The 22430-nt window shown below is 36.8% G+C and overlaps 1 protein-coding gene across 8 annotated transcripts in view; it reads left to right on the top strand.

Annotated features, from left to right (window-relative positions):
* LOC126750930 (shootin-1-like) overlaps positions 1-22430 on the top strand; it is a 56321-nt gene that overhangs the window by 4605 nt on the left and 29286 nt on the right. For 3 of the 8 annotated variants that reach the window (XM_050460756.1, XM_050460759.1, XM_050460758.1), the window contains exons 3-7: positions 15128-15370; positions 16333-16519; positions 16583-16904; positions 16986-17098; positions 17174-17363. In XM_050460756.1, the coding sequence (XP_050316713.1) occupies positions 15184-15370; positions 16333-16519; positions 16583-16904; positions 16986-17098; positions 17174-17363 (999 nt within the window). In that variant the 5' untranslated portion in view covers positions 15128-15183. Of the gene's footprint in view, positions 1-597; positions 2748-2808; positions 3118-3258; positions 4186-4609; positions 5803-6453; positions 11511-15127; positions 15371-16332; positions 16520-16582; positions 16905-16985; positions 17099-17173; positions 17364-17748; positions 17978-22430 lie in introns of those variants that run through there. The other 5 variants (XM_050460751.1, XM_050460752.1, XM_050460757.1 and 2 more) reach the window with 4 other exon arrangements.

Below are 22430 nucleotides of genomic sequence, written 5' to 3'. Positions count from 1 at the left end.
AAGATTAGAGTACAATCAAAAGTCCATCGATTATGATCTATATTTTTAAAACTATTTGTGAAATCGATTCCTGCTTGAACAATTGTTTGCATGTATGTAAAGCTAGTCGTCATTAGTTGCTTTTGTAGTTAGTCCGTTTCAAAACGATTCGAAATCATAATAAGTAGCCATACTAGCGACAGCAAAAATACACTTTACCGTCTTTTAACATCATGCTTCTCGTAAATCATAAGATATTGTCACTAACATACGATTGTTTGTATTTGTTCTCTTTTATTACTGCTTGCAATTCAAACAAAAATTCCCACAATCAATAAAAAAAACAATGTAATATGAACACGCAACTCATTATGCAAACGCGAAATAAACAAAAACCCAAAACAAAAATTTAAACAAAAAAATTATAAAAAAAAAACTAAAAAAATTGCCGCCAAATTTCCACAATTCTAATCCTGAAATCATAAAAAAAAACAAAAACAAATTCAAATCCATGACAAAAATCATTATCAATTCCTCATTGTGCTCATCATATGTTTCACCTCAACTTACGCCAACTCTCGTCGATATTTGGGATTGTGTTTGTTGTTGTAAAAATAGGTCTTTCAAAGATCCTCCTATGTTCCTTCAAACGGGAGGGGGTGGGAAGGGAATACGCCCAAATCAACAGCATCAGCAGCAGCAGCAACAACATCACCACCAGTCGCATCATCAATCGCACCACCAGTCGCACCATCCACACGCGCCACAACCGCAGCAGCCGCAACCACAACAGCAGCAACAACAACAACCGCCGTCCGTACATCACGGTCATCAAGCGCCCCAGCAAACGCATTCCCACCACCCTCACCATCAGTCACACCAGCATTCCCATCAACAGCATCAGCAACATCAACAACAGTCGCAGCAGCAGCAACAACAGCAACAGCAGCAGCAGCAACAGCAACCACATCATCATCCGCAGTTAGCCTACTATCCGTATCAATTAAGTCAACCACAGCCGCCACCACCCCCCGCCCAACATCCGCAAGCGCCCAATAATGCAACAGTCACGGCATCACAAATGGCCCCGTCACCACCCACACAGTCCAATACAGCTGGCGGTGCGTCGTCTGGGTCCGCAACTCAATCACACAGTATGGTGGGGGGCGGTGGTGCAGGTAGTATATCCGTCGGCGGCGGAAGTGTCAACGCTGGCAATAGTGCCAGCGCCACAAATATCGCCCGCCAACATGCGGCGGCTATCGCAGCGGCAGCTGCTGCCGCCAACAATGGCGCCAATATGCAACATTACGCGACTGGGACGGCGCTCATGCAACCGCCGGCGACGAGTACGGCATTCATGACCTCCAATTACTTGCAACAGTATCAGCAACAGACGGCGGCAGTAATCGCCGCTGCTGCAGCGGCTGCACAGTACAACAATAATGCCGCGGTAGCAGCAGCTGCAGCTGCAAATAATCATGGCGGACCAGGCGCCAATACACAAGCTGCTACCACGCTGTACCAACAACAACAGCAGCAACATCATCAAGCGCTTCATCATCCACAGACAGCGCTGCATACTCACTACTATCATACGGGCGCTGGCGCTGCACCAACGCCGCCACCACATCTACACCCACACCACCATCCACAACAACATCAGTTGCGTGGCGTACTAACAGCGCCACCACATCAACGACAGCCACAAACCGCATACTTGTTGCCAGCAAATGCGATATTCGCCTTGCCGCCGGGTCCACTAACGGCTGCGCCGCGTACGTCACTGCTTGCCGCCGGCGCACATCAACAGGCAGGCAATGCTGGCGGTGGGATGCCGGTCACTCCGCTGTTGCAATCTGGTGCACGTGGTGCAGCTGGCGGTCCAACCGCGTACATTACTTCACCATTTTGTCAACCGCCACTTCCGATGGGCGCAGCTGGGCTGACGCAACCCCAACCTTTGCTGGCGACACCGTCCGCCATGACACAGCAAGCATTACAAACCTATGGACATTTAGCCGGCGCGGCTGTTTCTAACTCATCGTCGACGACATCTCTGACTGCTGGCGGCGGCGGCCTCGTTGCTGGCAGTACAGTTGGCAGCGCGGTCGGCGGTAGTGGCATTGGGACTGGTGGCACAGAAACAGTCAAACCACGTAAACACGCTATACCCATAATACACCCTATCACACATGAGAATATATTGGACCCGAAGCCACAGAAAAAAAGTACTGCGGTAGAAGCCAAGCCGCCGCCCATTGACATAGCGGCCGGTACACAGGAGACCGCAGCCAGCGGCAGTGACAAGTCGATTACTGTTTCCATCGCAAAGACGCCAACAGTGACAGCCATTGTTATGACGAAGGATCCGCACAACGATGGCGGCGCCACTACAGCAGCGGTGAGTGTTGCGGTGCAAAGCTCTACGTCAAAGGAGAAGATCGATCAGCAAATGCAAACAGACGCGGTGCGTGATCGTGATCATAGCACAGGCAGACGTGTGAGCGCATACGATGCGTCTGCGGCCGACACCTCTCCGGCCACTTCCCAAATTTCCGGAGATGAGGATACTGACAATTATGTTTATGGCGACTTGAAGGCCGCTCGTGGCAACGATTCCAACGCCGATTCAAATGAGACAGCCTTGTATTTGAATGAGGACGAACGCCAGCTTGATTCGTGTGCAGAACAAACGGAAATGCACGCTACAACTATTATACACAGCGTGACCGGCGACGACGGTGAAGACAGCAATTACGATGATGGTAAGTATTAGCAGGTTGGATACTAAGCAAGCTACAGCATAAATTATTTTTAAATTTTTAGAGTCTACATCGCTGATGTTGGACATTGCAGAAAACGAGCTAGAAAATTCGGAATTAATAGATGTCTACGATGAGGCGCAAGACATACAACAGCAACATTTTACAGACAATGATATTGAGAGCAGGTACGCACTAGATCGACAAGAAGAATCGGATATTTCCGCTGTGACCTCTGCGACCACACTTAGTGGCGGCGAGGAGGACAACAACAAGTCTCATTTTAGTTTTCAGTCCGAGCAGACGTCTACAATGACGGTGACAGTTTATCCAGTACAGTCGGGTCAGCGCTCAGAATACGCAGAGCTTCAAAGTAAGTATGCTGCATTTTTCACACACACACACACATATACATATATACATATAGTATGTACCTACATTCATATATCATGGTATATGTTTATGTGACTACCTGAATTCGTTCATTTGCTAATAAATTAAATTTCCGTTTTAGCTGCAGACAACGACAACTTGCGCTCGAACACAGATACGGAGTTTATACCTGCCAGCATGGCAAAGTTACAACTTAAGACTAGTAAATCAAATACTGCAACCACTACTGGCATCACTTCTACGCCAACCATGGCCGGCCCAACATCAGCTGCCGGTAAATCAACGACTCAAAAGCATTCGCCCAACACTTCAGGTGCATCCTCATCGGCTACATCGACACCCACACACCATTCATACACACAGCCACAACAAACACAACGACAACAGTATCAAAAACAACAGCATACACAGCAACAGCAACAACCACAAAGAAAAACTGGCACCAACACATGCACAGTGGCGAATGTACAAGCCGGTGTAGGCGGCGGTGCTGGCGGTAGTAGTAGTCCATCAATAACGCAGAGCAACGCTACAGTTAAGGTGTTCCAAAAGAAGGGTCGCAAGGCGTCGAAGCGCGAAAAGAAGCTCAATAAACAGTGTGAGGTTAATAGCCAACGCGCGAATGCAGCAACACTAAGCAGCAGTAGCAACAGCAGCAGCAGCAACAATAACAATAACAATAGTATTAGTAATAATAGCGATGGTGGCGGTACCGGCACCGGCGGCGGCGTCGGCTTCGGTGGCAGTAGCAGCAGCAGCAGCAACAACAAAAGTATATTAAACAATGCCAATAATAATTTTAATAATAATTTAGCAACTAAAAATATGACAACAACAACGGCAACGTCAACAACAACAACCCAAATCCCGACTGATATAATTAATGCAAATAGTTCTAGCGATAACGGTAATTTAAGAGAAACGACAACAACATCAAATTTACAACAACAACAACATTCACATCAACACGCACTACAACAATGTAGCGGCAGTGTGACGAAAAGCGGGAGTCTAACACGTGACACACCAACGCCAACAAACACAAAAAGTAGGTGTAAAAAAAACAACAAAATAATTAAATAGCATAATGCAAACGAAAATGTTTTTTAGGAGTATTCTTGATAAGAAAATATTAACTGCAAGCCAAACACGTTACTTGCTATCGTTGTCTTCATTTCGTCAATTTAGATGTTTATATTTTATAATTCAATAATGACATTTTTCTTGACATAACCTCAAAATATCAACTATCATATTTAACGATATGAACATCATTTGTCCGTCTGTATTCACTGACCAAAAAAATGTTATTCCGAACTGTACTGACCTGACCTCATAAGATAAAAAAATGAAGATTTCGCTGCGACCTAAGGTCTAATGTGCCCTCAGACCACATGGAAGCATATTTTAATCAAAAGCTGTCTATCTTAAATAAACTCTAATATTGTCATTCGTTTGTCGTTTTACACAAGGTGACTCCATAACGGACCTACATCAAGTGGCCGAACGTGCTTCGCCTGCGCCCACAACACAACAACAACCAACGAAACAGCAAGTTGCAGCGCTGCTAGAAGCACCCGGACAACAATTGCAATTCCTGAACAGCTCGTCGTCAGCATGCGAAGATGAGGAGGAAATGAGCACACGCCTGCAAATGCAGTTGGAACAAGATGCTGCTGGAGCAGCGAACAATGTACAAGACATTCGGTTCGGTGATTTCGCCGAGGAGAAAGACCCACAGAGTCCGGCATCGCCAACAACAAATGTGGCACAGCAACAGCAACAACAAATGCAGCAATCACAACCTGCCGAAGCTAGTTCAACACAAAAAGATATGCCACAAGCTAAAACAGTTTCTTCGAAGGATACCGTCGACTGTATGCTAAATGCCAGCACGACAACGCTCTTGAAGCAGAACAGCGTACAGAATACACGTGTCGCCCTGAAAGCGCTAAACGCAAACAAAACGAATATCAACACACCAGCGAGCGCGCCAGTTAGCGTTGTTTCTCCGCCAAAGCCGCTTAGATACACAATAGATGAACTGAAGGCGCTCTCAAAGTCCAGCGAGGCGCGTAAGCCGCCAATGGTGTCGTGTCAGCGCGGCGATTGCATTTCTCAATTATTTGTTTCGCGTCAGCAACATCATCATTTGACACATCACGCACACAATATGTCCTCACTGGCGCTGCACCAGCATCTGCAGCAGCAGCAATATCAACACATGAACTTCAATGAATCGCTGGAGTTGGTCAGCGGTAAGCGAGGACGCAGCGGCCAGGCGAAAAAACATCACGATCACCAATCGGGCGGGGGTGCTATGAGCGGTGTGCTTAGCGTGGCGGCCGCAGGCGTCAGCGGTGCTATGGTTGTGGGTGGCTTGGGCGGTGTTATGAGCGCTCAACAGCAGCGTAAAGTTGACTTTATACGCGTGCAGTTGTCGCTGAAGGAGGAGATAAAGCTGTCCGAGTGTGAGAATGCCTGGCAGCCGGAAACATTGCGCAGCAAATCGAATAACGTATCACCGTCGGGAGCCAATGATGACATTGATGCCGTGCTGAAGAAGGTACGTGGCGTGCTGAACAAGCTGACGCCAGACAACTTCGACGTACTGCTCAAATCGATGACCTGCATCACCATGAATACACAGGAAAAAATGCAACAAGTAAGCATATTTTGTTAAATTTCGCAGACTTTCACTTTAAACCTTGAATTTCGAAAAATTTAAAATCCAATTTCGTTTTTCTCGGAACAATCACGGCAATTTTTAAATTTAATTTCGTAATTATCGCACTTCCGCTTTCCACCGATAAATTTCGAAAATGTTTTAACTTCGAAAAAATTTAAATTTCGATTTCGAAAATTTAAAAAATGAATTTCGAAAATCCTAAATTATTTAAAATTCAAAGATTTTCTATCAAAACTTCAATTTCGAAAAATTTAAAATGTAGTTTCGAATTTGCGACACGTTTTTCCCTGAATAACTTCGGATAATTCACGTTTTGCATTTTAAATTCAAAATAAATTAAGTATTAATTTCGAAAACAGTACCTTAATTTAATATCACAGATTTTCAATTTCAAAATTTATTTTCGAAACTGTCGCACTTTTGTTCTCCACCGAAAAATTTCGGAAATATTTCAAATTCGAAATTTTTAAAATTTGATTTTCGAGAATATTAAATTGATTTCAAAGACTTTTATTTTAAATTTTGATTTCGAAAATTTCACAATTTTATTTTTCGCAGTATAAAATGTAAGCTCAAACTTATCCACTATAAAATGCTTACTCAACATTGTACTTTCTTGTTTCACAGGTGATGCTGTTAATATTCGAAAAAACCGTTAGTGAACCAAATTTCGCGCCCACATACGCCAAATTCTGCAAAGTGCTTTTCCAAAGCAAAACCGAGAGCAAATCGCTCTTCTCGAGCCTACTGATCAACCGAATTCAACACGAATTCGAAACAAATGTGAACAATGCCGATGCAAAAAAGCTGAAATTGCAACCGCTAGTCGATAAGCTAGAGATTTGCGAAGATTCGAAAGAGCGGCTGGAACTACAGGCCGAACTGGAGGATCAAGAGTACCAATTTCGACGTCGTGCTTGGGGCACCGTACGTTTTATTGGTGAAATGTTTAAACAACAGTCACTAACCAATGATCGTGTGTTCATGTGCATCGAATCGCTACTGGAACACGGCTCCGAAGAGAAGCTAGAGTACATGTGTAAGTTGCTCACCACCGTTGGACATCTGCTGGAATCAGCCGATAATGCCAACAATGCGCGAATGGATAAAATCTTTCGCCGAATACAGGACATCATACATAAATCGCGCAGCAATAAGTCCGTCGCTGTGAGCAGCCATTTCAAGATTAGCAGTCGCGTGCGCTTCATGATGCAGGATGTCATGGACTTGCGCGCACGCACCTGGGATCATCAGCTGTCGCAAACACAGCAACAACAGATGTCACAACAACAACAACAACAGCAGCAGCAAAACACACAGAAGCGTACAGCGATTGGTGCCAAACAGGATGACAAAATGCAGAGCGGCATCGGTGGCGGCGGTGGCGGCGGCAACATGTACGATAAAAGCAATCGGCTAGGGAACTACGGCGGCAGCAGCAGCATCGGGGGTAACATGGGCGGTGGCAGCGGCAATCAGGGCAACCGACACTACTTTCAAAAATCACAAAAGTCACAGCAATTTATGCAACAGCATGAGCAACAGAAACTAAATATCGATCCGAACAAATTGAAATTCACCAGCGATGAGGTAACACAAAGCACACCGAAACTTGGCAACTCAATCAACTACCAATGGCGTTCGTCTGGACGCCAAACCGCGGCCAGCGGCAGCAGTAATACACCCGCAACATTGCTGAGCCTAAGCACGACGAATGCGTCGAACGGCAGCGGTTTCAAGCGTCAAACCGCCACGTTAAGCGGCGCAAATGCAACGACAATGTCACCAATGGCCAACAATCCATTTCAGGTGCTCGATAGACCGGAAAAGATGTACGAGCAAAGCGCAAGTGAGGCATCATCACCGCAGGAACCGAAAGACATACAATACGCTTTGGAAAATCTGGATTTGCAGGACCTGAGTAAAAACGAATGCCAAAAACTGCTCAACCGGCTGATCGAGGAGCTATTGGATGCGAGCAGCAGTCGCAGCAGCAACGCCAGCAATAGTTGGCAACAAGAGGCGGTCAACGAGTGGTGCCAACTCAATCGCCGCCAACAGAAATCATTGCTCAACTATATATTCACCGACTATCTGCACTTGACAACCGTGAAGCGTGCGCAACGCAAAGCCTGCGCCGCCATCTTCGTGCATTTGATGCGCACCAAAGTGTGCGAACCGCAACTGTTCAATGTGGTCTACAAAGAGTTGGCCGACGAACTGCCCGATCTGCAGGTCGACGTGCCCAACCTCTGGACGTACGTATTCGAATTTATCGGTCCACTATTGCACGAACAACTTTTGCATTTCACTGACATTTGGCTGCAACAATGGTCGGCCGACGAACACTTCACGAAACGTTTCCTACATGCGCTCATCACCTACTTCACCACAGAATTTGGCGCCACTTACACGCGCGAACTCTGGAATAAGGTGTTCAAATTGGATCATGGCCAACAATTTATGAGCGATAATGCGCAATGGCGCGAATTCATCAACACGCATGGCTTTCAGTATATACACGATCGTACATACAAGCCACCGCAGCAGCCGGCTACGTCCACGTCGACACATCCCGCTGCCATAGTGGAGCAAGTGATGCGCATTGAGTATTTATTGAATGCGGTGAATGGCTGCGATCTAGCCATCGACTATATAAATACGAATGTGCACATAAACACACACTTTATACGCAGCCTTACGAAATTCCTCTGCTGTGATTATGCAACTGTGATGCCAACGTCGACTTCGGAACTAAGTAGTAGCACGAGCCGCTTACGGCAATTGGACACAGAACTGTTCCGACACAAGTGCATACCGTTGCTAAGACGTTGCCTAGACGGTCTCGAAACGCATGAGCTGGCCTGCCTTGACGCCATCGTTGACGCGCTGCAACAAAATTACGACGCACCAACTGCCAATCAGCTGATATGTAGTGTATTCGATTTGATTTACGACAGCGAAGTGATACCGAAAGAATCCTTCGACAAGTGGTATCGTGCCGAGCAGCAAAGTGCCGCTAAAGAAGCGAATGTGTCGAATAGCAACGCGCTGTACTCAGCGGCGGTAGCTGGTCTAGCGACAGCCGCCAGCAAAGCGAGCAACAATGGCGGTGCGCGGCTGAATGAAGAACTACACGCTTACATGGAGAAACTGCTCTAGCGCCGTAGGCGCCAACTACGCACGGATAAGTATAAGCAAAAATCACAACAACAGCAACAACAATACAGTAACGGCGAAGGAGTTGGTGGCAGTGGTGGCAACGTAGGCTTGGCTAAGAAGCAACGCAACTTTGCGACGCTGCTATTCCAGTGAAATGCAGCTAAGAGTGGCACAGAGAGAGCGAGAGGAGGGAGTGCGTTGGAGAGGAGTGCACTAAATCGAAGGAAATCATATTAAAATTAATTAGAACAAGTATAGCGAAAATTGCGTAGACACATTGGATCATTGGATGTTGGGCTCATGTATTGTCGCCGCCAGCGTAGCACCTCTTCACAAGACCCCCATGCAACAATAATTCAAGAGCAGAAAAAGAAAAAAACACAAAAAAAAACATTTAAAATTTAGCACTGTATATATATGAAAACTGCATATTTTTAGCTGGATAAACGAAAGACATAAGAAATGCAAGAGCAACAAAACACAACAAACAAACAAAAATCATAGGCAAAAACTAATACTAAAAACAAAAAAAACAAACAAAAATTAAAGAAATGAAAAAGCAAAATAACAAAAACTAAAAATTCAAAACAAACTACTATATTAGCGTGTGTATGTGTGTCTGCGTGTGTACATATTAGCATGTAAGATATTTAACGAGTAACTTTTGAAAAGTTTTCGGTAAACAAAAACACAAAAAAAACAAAAAAACACAATCCACAACTATTTGGTCTCAAAGGCGTATTTCAAAAATCGTCTCCCTAACATTTTTTATGTTTTCTTTTACTAACATTTTACAATTTGACAAAATCAAATTTAATGCGCCAATACTGGTCTTTGGCCACACCCCTTAATTTTATTTTAATTGCTTTCCTCATTTTTTTTTTGTTTTTTGGAAACTCCAAAGAGTATTAAAAAGAAATCTCACTTTTTTGTTGCAAGTGAAAAATGAAAAACTGACGCTTACACTTATACATACATAATATTTTTGTAGTACAATTAGTCTAAAAAACACAACTGTAAATGAAATATTTAAAACTTATAATTTTTGCATCATAGCAGTTAGTACACTTGAATCTCTCAGCAAAACTGCAAGGCAAGTGTAAGAATGAACCATTCAATGGCGGTGGCAAGCAGAAGGCACATCAAAATAACTGCATTACGTTACGTTATGACGTAAACGTAAGCAAAAGCGTCAAATCTACACGTATTTGCAAGTGATTTCTGCGCGTACCGTTACACATCATTCCTATTTTCGTATATATACCCATATATATATATATACATATATGTAAAAGCTTAAGCAAATATCGCAACATTAAAGATATGCATACTCACACGCACATTATTTATTTATCATTTATTTAACATCAAACATCATTCTCATTAACTCATTGTCGTCTGTCGTACTCGCTGTCTTGCCTTGCCTTAAACTACTTTTCATTGACGCCTGTCACTGGTCCCGGTTTGGGTCTATGTACAGGCTCAAAACACTCACATACATATTGAGCCATTCCATTGCCACACACTCTAACCGCAAGCATATGCAAACGAAGCTATTTGTGTACTTCCTTTTTAGTGCATTTTCGTATTTGTTTTGGTACTCGTTTTTTACCGTTAAGGTATACTAATGCTAAAAATTCTCTATATAACACACACACACATACAACCGTTTATTCCATATGTATGTATAAAATCGCATATTGCATTTGAGTGGTGCAACACAAATGCAGTTGTCATGCAGTAAATTTAAGTATTTTTTGTTTTTGTTTATATAATATTTTTTGTTTAAGAAAATTTTATGTTTTTAACTTACTCGTCGATGTCGAGTAAGCACGTTGAAACTATTTGTCTGAATTCTGTGATCGGAATTATTATTTTAATTTTAAACAAAAACGAAATTAATCAAATCTCATACACACACACACACATACAAATATACATATATACTACTTATATAAATGTATTATATATAACCGTTATAATTCATAATACAAAATTGGCTATGTTTCGTGTAATTGTTGAATGAAGTACAGTAGCGTGAAATTGACGAAATTTATAAGAAGAAGTTCAGAACACATAACCCCCGCTCCCCCCACACACACGTGCACACTAACAATGAATGCACCGTATGAAAAACAATAACACTGCAAGTGAAAAATTTCGTAAATTACAAAAGCGCATACAGAAATTCCAAAGGATTGTTGTAACTTTTGTTTTCAAACTCAATGAAAAATACAAAATGTTGTAAAACGTTCGATGATAAAAATGTTTCAAATAAAAAAAAAAACACAAAATAAACCAAAATTTACTAATTTCATATAACTACATATAGGAAATTTCGAGTGGCTGAGCATCGTGCTTTTAGAATGAACCGTATTAAATTAGAGCAGTATGAAAATATAATATGTACCCTGTGCGCTTCAAGCCGCCTTTATTTATTTTCTATGTAAAACATAAGCTACATACATACATACATTTATACATATATAAACAGAAATACATATGTATATTTCAATATTTTACGCTGTTATTTTATTATTTTTGTATAAAGATTTTTTATAGCTACTAACGGCATAGTCTACATATTCAAGTATAAAAATAAAAGCGTTATAAATACATAATAATTGTCTCTGAACGCGTTTCAGCAAGACAAGCATAAAATACGAACAACAAAAAAAATTTCGCAATTTTTTCATAAATATTTTTTAAGTAGCTCTCAATTTTAGGTATGATTTAATTACAAAGTGAATAACAAATACAAAACCTAAATGATATAACTAATTGCTGACAATTATATAGAAAACAACTAATGAATGTAAGAAATTTATGAATTTTTATGAATTAAAAACTAAAAAAAATCAGCTGCATATTTGAGGTTAACAAAATTGTAAGGCTCCATATTTTTATATTTAAATTTTTTTATTGAAACTATATTAATTTTTTTTTTTAACTATATTAATTTTCTTTTGGAAACTACATACATACATATATTATTTTTTTTAACTATATTAATTTTTTTTTTGAATTATTATTATTTTTTGTTTAATTTTATTACTATTTTAGTTATATTAATTTTTTAATTTATTTTTTTTAATTTAATTTTTTTTTAATTTATTTTTTATTTTTTTTTATTTTTTTTTTAAATTTTTTTTTTTTTTTTTTTAATTTATTTTTTTTTTTTTTTTTTTTTTTTTTTTTTTTTTTTTTTTTATTTTATTTCATATTCTCATTCCTTATTTCTAATATTATTTCTTATCATTTTATTAATTTCCTATTTTCTGTTTAATAGAAAAGTGTAGCAAATTCAACAACTTTATCTTAGCATAAAATTAAAAAAAGACAAAAAGGAAAAACTTCTAGTAATCCATGACTTACATATACATATGTAGTTCTAAAATTTTCGTATAACTTCTAATTACTTTTACCATTTGTTTCCATTCACTTATTAATTTTTATAACTTTTTATTTTGTTTATTTTTTTTTTAAATAATTTTTAAATTATTAAAAAGTTTTTTTCTGATTTTTAATAATTTTTAAAATATTTTTATTTATTTATTCCTTAATTATTTTATTTTTAAATATTTTTATTCTCTTTTAATTATTTTTTATTTTCTTTATACATATATACATACATACTTATTTATACTCTTTATTAACTTTTGTTTTAGTTGTTTTTTATTTTATTATTTTTATTTAGATTTTATTTACATATATTATTATTAATTTTTGTATGATTAATTAATTAATAATTTTTTTTAAATATATTTTATTTTTAATTTATATTTTAAATATTTTTTTATATATTAATTTTTTTCTTTTAATATTTTTTATTTTATTATTATTTTTTTTTGTATTTTTTACTTAATTTAATTTTTTCATATTTTTTTAATTAATATACAATGTGTATATAAAATTTTAAGCATATTTTTTTATATTTGATCTAATATATTATATTTTTGTTTAGTACCTACTCATAATTGTTTGTTGTGTTTGCTAAACGTTTTGAATTTCAAGTTAAAAATATAATAATATAATATTAAATCGTGAATAACAAAATTGCTAATATTTCTATAAATATTTTTTTTTATTATAATTTTTTACATAAATATTTTTAATTAAATACATACATATATATGTACATATGTATTTTTACGTTTTTTTTTGGTTTAATTTTAATATGGTTTAAATGAAATTATATAAGTGCTTTAAATTTTTTTTTAATAAACTATATGCAGTATTTTTGTTTTATAAATTATTATTATTAATTTTGTTATTAAAAATTATTTTTTACATTATTTTTATTATTTTTTTTATACATTATTAAATTTTTTTTTAAATATTTTTTTTAGTAAATTAGTGTTATTAATTTTTTTTATAAATTATTTTTATTACTTTTATTTTATAAATTGTTTACCATAATTATTTTTAATTAGTATTTTTTATTTATTTTTTTTTTGTGAATTCTCATTCATTTATGTTTGTTTTTTATATTTTAATATTTTTTGTGTATACACATTATATATACATACATATGTACATACATATATGTATGTATGTATATTCTTTAAATTTCTCTTAATTTTGTTTTCTTCTGTTGTTTACACATATTTTTTTGTGTTCTTATAAAATGTTATATTTTTAATATTTGTTTGATTGTCTTTTTCCATTTTTTTTTTTTTTAATTTATGCCTTAAATAATTTTCTCTACACCGATCAATTTTCGTTTGATCCTTTTCTAACCGAAATTTTTAAATTAAATTGAATTAATACTTTTAACCCAAAAATTTTCAAGTTTTCAAATGCTTTCTTCAATCGTTTTGAATTTTTTCATTTAAAGTAATTAACTTCATTATAATAAAAAAAATTTAATTAATTCAAATGAAAGAATTAACTTAGAAAAGTAATTTAATTATAAAAATTAATTATTTAAATTTAAAAAATTTTAATTAATTTAACTTTTTTACCTTCATTTTCTGTTCAAAATTTTTTATTTTTTTGAATATCACAATCCTTAAATAAATTTTCCTCATTAAATATAATTTTTATTTATTCAAATGTAATTTCGTTAGCCTTAAAAATGCAGCATGAACTTCTTTTTTTTTACAAAAAAAAAAAAAATAAGAAAAGTGTAAAACAAATTAAAAACAAAAAGCTAAGAATATAATATAGAATGAGAAAGAAAATCATAAACCTAGGCTTATGAAACATTTACATGTAAACGTATTCAAATATAAATGCCGATTATTCAATGGAATGTCAAGCGGAGAAGACGTTAGTAATCAGCAGCCAATATTATATAAAAAGGCTAAAAAATATAAAATATTAAAATCAAATGAAATATAAAAGAGCTACCAAATAGCTATAGGTACTATGCGAATCCACAAAATAACAACAAACAAATAAACAAAACATTTACATACCTACTAAAAATAGTAATAATAAAAGAAAGAAAAAAGAATTAAAGCAAAAGAATTAAACGCGTCATACACACACACACATATAATCCAATTCATCAAACCGATATCCTCGTAATAAAAATAACACCACACTGAAAGAGAAATAAAGATAAAAACCATAAAACTAAATAATTGAAGGCATAAAGAAAAGGCATAACAAGCAAATGCAAATAGCAAATAGCCGGAAAGCCCGAAAGCCCGAAAGCTTGACATGTTTCAATATACTAAGTAACGAAAATTTGTTAGAGACGGCATGTCGCAAGCGCAGAAGCATTATGACTTTAAATAAGACAATTAAAATTAAAATAAAAACAACATAAACAACAATGAAGCGTGCATACACTACGGCATATTTCCTCCACGAATATGTACGAGTACTTGTGCGCCCATAGTATAATGGATTAAACAAAACGAAAATACGCTGTGTTTTATTTTCAACTATATATCACACTATAGTGTACTTCAATAAATAGGTTGTTGGCATTGAGGAAATAAAAATTTCTCGATATTGCGTGGAGGAATGACCGCATGAATGGCGCGCTAATCTGGCTGCTTTATGCTTAGGAATTAACACATATTTCTGTAGCATTTTTTGTCCACTTAAATTTGTTTGTGGTGTTGGGCGCGATAAGAAAAATTGTAGCTAAAAATACTAATTTTTCTATTTTCTTTTTACATAACAGTTAGCATACCGCAAGGCATAGCATCATAATTTACTCATTCGTCAATTGTTTCGAAGATGGAGCGACGTGGCCGCATACCGGTAGCGCGCTTTCGCACGCAGGAGGGCAAAACGCGCAGTCGTAGTCGTGTACGTGATCCCGATTACAATGAGCAGGATCCCGAGACTGATCTCTTCACCTTATTGGAAGACAATATTGCGCTGAAGGAGGAGAATAAAGCGCTGAAGATCGAAATTGAAGACGGTAAGTTTGAGTGGAGAATATATAATGTGCATATTAGGCTGAGCAAAAAAAAAAAAAAATTATCGAATTTATGTTAAAACTATCCTACTTCCGTACCTATGCATAATTTAACTTTTTTTTTAACTTTTTTAGGTTTTTATATACGCGAGTTTTTGAATAGAAAAAAATAGATTTTTGAGGAAGTTTTATGCTTTACAAGAATCCGTAATGTAAAAATGTTATAAACGATTCAAAAGTTATGATATTTTTAATGAAAACTTAATTTTTTACGTATTATTTGTAAGAAAAAGTTTAATTTCTCACCGAAGAGTTAAATGAAGCTAAAAATCATGCCTTACAGAAATATTTTTTATGCCCTGAACGGGGTATATTTGTAACACCCAGAAGTAAACATCAGAAATATATACATTTGTATGTACGTATATACGCGAACTAGTCCCTAAGTTTTTGAGGTGCACATTTTTCAGATCCGCCGCTATATGACCACTGTAGTATATAGCTGCCTTACAAATTGCATGAAAAAAGCTTTTTCATTAGGCGAGAGATCTCTGACAATTATTGTTTACGGGAGCTTTTTCACCTGACGAGATATCTTCACAAAATTCGGCATATGTTATTGTCTAAGGCAGTGATGTAATCTTCGAAGAAATTGTTCAGGTCAGATCACTATAGAATATAGCTGCTATACAAAATCAAGTTTTTGTGAGGAATCTTTTGCATTTGTAAAGGATATTATTGCTGTGATACAACCGAAGTTAACGTTTTTTATCGGTCCCTTTGTATTTTGTTAACTTATACACATAAATACGATATTAGTGTTTTTTGTTGGCTCACCCTAATGCATATATACATACATACATTTGTATACTCAGTTAATAAATAAAAAAATAAAGAATAAAATACAAATAATTCCAAGCAATTTATTTTATCTAATATCAACATTTTCATAACTTTTTCTGCAGGCAAGAAGGCGCAAAATGAGCTGGAGTCGGAGAAGATCAAAATACTCGATGACTTATCCGCTTTGAAGAAACAACAACTCGACAATGAAACACAATTAAAAGAGTTGACCACCAAATTGAATAAAATGAGCACTGAACGCAACGCTTTGGATAAGTTGCATAAGATGAAAATCGAAAAGATCAGCGGGTAAGAAAACAATTGGATTACTTTTATAAAAATAAAATTTTAAAATCAAAAAAATGTCACCAGCTTGGAGCAGGAGTTGCAAGCATTGCAGGAAAAGCAAAAACTGTTAGCTGCAGCACCACCAACCACACCGCGAACGACGGTTTTGCAGGCCACACCCTTCGCTTCGGCCAGTTTGAGCAGCAAATTGCTGAAAATCATACCGACATTGGGCAACAATGAAATGGAGAGCATCGTAGATGTGGAACCCACGGCCGCCTTGCCCATTACAAGCGAACTAGTCGAGCGTTTGGTCGACGAATTTCAAACATTGAAGAACTCAATGAATGCGGTTGAGCTGCAGCTCTATGAAGCCAATGAGAAAATAGCCGAGTTGCTGGAAAATGTGAGTGCCAAGTAAAATTTAAGAAAAAAATAAAAATAAAAAATCAAATAATATTTATTATCAAAAAAATTTGCTTTGCAGCAACACCATTTGGAGGAAGAGAACGAAACCATGCGCACGGAGAACACGAATCTGACCAAAGTTGCCAAACTGTTGACGGACAACATGAAAGAGAGCGTTGAGACAAGCAAAAAGTATGAATAAACAATTTTAATCTAATATTGCAGAATTATTAATTATATACATATATATATTTTTTTTTAAACCAGAATGGAAGCAGCGCTCATCAAATTGAAGCAGCGCAACGATGAACTAAATGCGCGCGCACGCGATCTAACCGATGGCCAGCCAGCGCCAAGTCCTTCACCGACAACGGAAAAGGTGAATGAGGAAATCGAACAAATCAAAGAGGAAGTCGAGAATCAAAATCGCGACCATAATGAACGCATTGTCGAAATGGTAAGTGGGGGCTGAAATAAATAAACAAACATTTTTTTTGTATACAGACTAAAGGTTCTGAAAATATAGTTTTTTATAGGAACATTTATAGCATAATGTGCTATAATATTTTGTGTATATATATAAACAAACGTTTTTTTGTGTACCGACTAAAGATTCTAAAGTTAAAATTGTTTATAGGAACATTTATAGCATAATAAATGTGCTATAATTTTTTATAGCAAATTTCGAATTTGAAGTTATATGAAACAACTAAGATGTCACATATATTTACTTATTGGCATTTTTCTAAACATATATACATACATCTATCTATTTACTTTAGAATTAAGCAAAAAAATTATATATCAATAAACCAATAATTAATTAAATCCGCTATATTTAGGGCTTGAAAAGGGTCTCTGGCTTCTTTCATAATATATTCAAAAGCTCTTAAGCTTAAAAGCGTGCGGCACAAATATCGAAACTTTTTCAAATCAAAAACAGCACACATACAGAGAGCATACATATAGTACATAGGTGTAATGGCGTACGGAGCTTGCTTTGGTGGAGGTGAAAAGCGAATTCACATTATTGTTGAACAATAGCACTGCAACAAAAATACATATACCAAGAGTGTAAGACCAAAACGTTGACAGTGCGCTTTTGACAGTTGCTGCTATATTAATAGAGCCGCATTCTATTTCTTACTGCATGAACAGGAAATTGTTTGTTGTATGTGCATTTTGTGCTGTGCGCGGGGACTTTAACTATAGAAGCTCATCTATTTTAAGCTTTGCTTTCTAGGGAGATTTTGGTGCAGTCTGGGGCTGTTTAATGTTATAGCCAAGCGCATGTTTTTGTTGTATTCTAAACTTAAACTTTAAGGTACAATTCGTGGGCTATCAAGCATATGCTCAAATAAAATTTTGCCAAAAGCGAGCGAAATATTTTGTGTTAATAATGCTTGATTCGCATGCTGGCTGTATAAAATAAAGCTTTACTTGACTACTTTGTGTGAGAATCGTTGCATCGTTTGGTACATTTCAAACATATGTATGTATTTGGCGACGAAAATTGATCTGACAACAGAATATGATCTATAACTTATGTATATCATATGACCGATAAATTAGGCTTCTAGAACAACAACCTCCTCAACGGGAAAACGTTTTAAGGGGCTATACCAGTGTAGCCCATGAAAAATTAGGCGATTTTCGTGATAAAAATACTGAAAAACAGCGGAGTTATGTGCTGTCTTCGTAGGTGTCAAAAAAAAAGTTACCCATCCGCTGACAAGATTCCGGCACAATGAGTAGCTGAAACAAACAAATTCAAAAAGGTTATTAAAGTTGAAGGTATATCCTATAGTTCTGAAAAAAGTGTCGTTTCTTAGGTACAAGAATTGTCGTGTTTTTAATGCCAAATTGAAAATTTTCAACCAGTCAAAAAGATCGTAGGTCATTGTATAGTAAATATATTCTAGAAATATATTCTAGAATACTCCGTTTCAATTTGAAGACGATCGATCAGTTTCTTTCTCGTTGAGTTCTGATGTCAGCAATTTTGAAAAATATCGTTTCGAGCAAAACGTATTTAAAGTTTCAACTATCGAATTATACCGGCGAGCGGTCGCTCTTTAGAACGCTGCCACTCAAAAACTATTCAAGATACGGCCCTGCCTTTCATAGAATATTTCTGAAAATATAAACTATTGAAAAAGCAAAAAAAAATAGATTTTTAGAAAGTGTCACACTGGTCTGGTATACCACCTTAAAATACTTAAGCTAGAAAATATAATTAATAATCTTCGTATGGAAAGAAAGTAGAAGAAATTTAGTTTAGAAGCTGCAATTTAGACAATCAAAAATTGAGAAAGTTGCTTTAAGGTGTAGATTATGAATCTTTTAAAATATAAAGCTTCGCTGAGCAAGTTAATGTGATCCAGACAAACTGAAGAGGCCCATGAAAAGACGACGCTGCGATCGCGATACTTTTTGAACAAACCTCATAGACTTTTAGCGCTGCAACGACGATATAACGGTAATAATGACATACTAGAGGTGATAATTGAATAGAAGTTTTCTTAAAATTTACTTTTACAACACAACATACTACTGTGGGCAAAAAATAGTAAGACTTTTTAATTTAATTTTCTCGTCGAAATATTTTTTTTCTAGGTTGGTATGACTGTCAGAGGCATCTGTGCCAAATGTCACATCAAAATAATCATTTAGTATACGCTTGTCTTTCTGAAGCACATAAAGTGCGTTCGGTGGGTGAATTCGATGAGTGAATTTATTCAACAAAAAGGTTCCATTAAATTTTGTATGCGGAATCAAATTTCTCGACTAGGAAGTTCGGTGATAATTGCTTGTCGCGAGCAAGTATTTTTGATTTTTTACAAATTATTCAAAGTGGGTCGAGAACGCGTTGATGACGAATTACGTCCAGGACGGACATCAACATCAATAGATGATCAGCATGTCAATAAAATTGGTGCTTGATCTAACTGGAATATCGGAAAGATCAGTGAAAACCATTTTGAAAGATCATTTGGGCCTAAGAAAAGTGAAAGCACGATTGGTTCCAAAATCACTAAATTTTTTCGAAAAACAGCGTCGCGTTAACGTCTGTGAAATAGTGCTTTCCGACTGCCAGGATGCCCTGAAACGTATTATTACTGGCGACGAGCTTTGAATCTATGCTTACGAGCCGGAAACAGACGATCATTCGGCCGTTTATCGTAGCAAAGCTGAGCCGACCGAAAAAACCAAGCAAATCAGGTCAAAAATCAAGATATTGTTGACAGTTTTCTTTGATTATCGAGGTGGCGTGCGCTCCAAATTCTTTCCGACCGGCCAAACTGTCAACCAGGAATACTATTTGATTGTTATGCGTCGTTAGAGCGAAGCTATTCGTAAAAAGAATACGAAATTATGGACCGGCAGCTCTTGGTTTTTGCACCACGATAATGCATCGTCACGTACTGCTTTGATGCTTCAGGAGTCTTTCGCCAAATCTTCAACCAATTTTGTGATTTAGCTCCGTGTGACTTATTGCTGTTGCAGCAAAATTCAAACGCCCGCTCCGAGGAAAACCTTTTTGAAACATTAAACGTGAATCGCTACGCGCATTGAAGGTTTTTCTGGAAATTTTGTTTAACAACTGCTGCGAGGATTGGAAAAAATATTGCCACAAATGTATTGAGGTCAAGGAGGATTACTTTGAGGGAAACCAAATAGATTTTGAAGAATAAATGAAGAATTTTAAAATTATAAACAAAGCATTACTATATTTTGCTCATAGTAGTATATGTAGGTAATTAAATACTAGGGAAATTACGAAATTTTCCAATGTTATACGGACCATAATAAGCAAGTGCTTTCTGAAAGCATAAGCTGTCAATATTTGTGCTTGGCGAAAATGACAACTTTGCGCTTTTAACTTATGTTATTTTAAGTGGCTCACATAGTGTGATATAGGCTGTTAACCCTGTCATTTAACAAAGGCGATATCTAAACGAGATCAAAAATACAAAGATCATCCAGTGATCTGCAACAGTTATTCCCGGCCTTCTACGTAGAGGATGCCTAAAAAAATCTCTTTTAAAAGATATTGTCCGTACAATGACTTACGGTCGAAAGAAAACAAAAATTCACAAAATTGCGGCGTTTAAAATAGGCGAATTCGGTTTTTGATAAGATCAAATAACTTTTTTTATAATGAACAAGATTTGATAATATGCTTCCAAGTAATCACTCATGTAAATTTGAAAAATGTAGTTTTAAGAAAAAAAAGCTTTTAAAAATAAACTAAAAAGGCTGATTGAACAGGACTACACTGCAGAAGGCTGTAACTCAAAAACTATTTGAGATATGGATATACATATGTACATATGTTTTTTTTTGTTATTTTTTGAAGATAACGGGTTTTTCAATAGGGACCGCTATAAAAGTAGACCAATCGAGACAGTAAACGACATCATATTTTTTTCCTCTCTCTCGACATTTCTCTTCAGTAAGATTTGGCATTCCATCATGGAAAGATAAACGATCCAACAACGAGTTGAAATTATTAAAATTTGCTAACGAAATTCGGAGAGTGGCCTCAACATTAAGAGCGTTTATCCTAATTTATGGTCGCCATAGTCGTAATGTCAGATGAACAATTGAGCGTCTAGTGGAAAAATTTGAATCCGCAGGCACAGTACAAAATATGCCAGTGAGACAAAGAAGCGCACGTAGTATAGTGAATATTACTGCCGCTAGCGCATCAATTGAGGAAGACCCAAATCACTCTTTCATACGTCGTTCTCAAGCATTTGGCAACTCTGTGACGTCGTTGTGGCAAATTTTGCGAAAAAATTTTGGCTAACATCTTTACAAGATTAAATTGACCCAAGAACTGAAGCCGCTTGACCGCCAGAATCGTCGTATGTTTGTGAATTGGGCTGAGCAACAACTTGAAAATGGTCCGGATTTTCATTGAAAAATTATCATGAAGCCCGAATTCGATGATATGGACTTGGACAATATGTGGTTTCAACAGTACGGTGCCACAAGTCGCACAGTGAATGTCACAATCGATTTATTGAAAACCAAGTTTGGTGAACGTGTTATCTCACGAAGTTAATTGGCCGCCTTGGCCGTGCGATTTGACGCCGTATGACTATATTCTGTGAGACTACGTCAAGTATATGGTCTATGTCAGCGATGATTGATGATCTTCGTATGAATACCGAACGTGAAATTGCAACAGTTTCGGCCGATTTATGCTTGAAAACAGTCGAAAATTGGGTTCAGCGTCTGGTTTTCTGCAAACGTGCTCGTGGTGGCCATGCAAAAGAAATCGAGTTCCATACATAAATGGCATCGCATGTACTTTAACAGGAATAAAGAATGTCATCGCTATCCCCAACCGTTTTTATTTCATTTAAACTTAACTTTTAACGCTTGTAGCGCTCTTATTGAAAACTCCGTTATAACCTCAAATTTTTGAAAACAAAATATGTGACCTGGTCTTCGAAAAGGCAGCTAACGTGCGAAAACTAGTTTTCTGGGAAAAGCTGTTAAAAATAATCGTCAG

Source organism: Bactrocera neohumeralis, chromosome 2 (genome assembly GCF_024586455.1).
Source record: "Bactrocera neohumeralis isolate Rockhampton chromosome 2, APGP_CSIRO_Bneo_wtdbg2-racon-allhic-juicebox.fasta_v2, whole genome shotgun sequence".
Taxonomy (NCBI): Eukaryota; Metazoa; Arthropoda; class Insecta; order Diptera; family Tephritidae; genus Bactrocera; species Bactrocera neohumeralis.
Note: the sequence above shows the minus strand (reverse complement) of the source record. Positions and strands in the feature narration are given on the sequence as shown.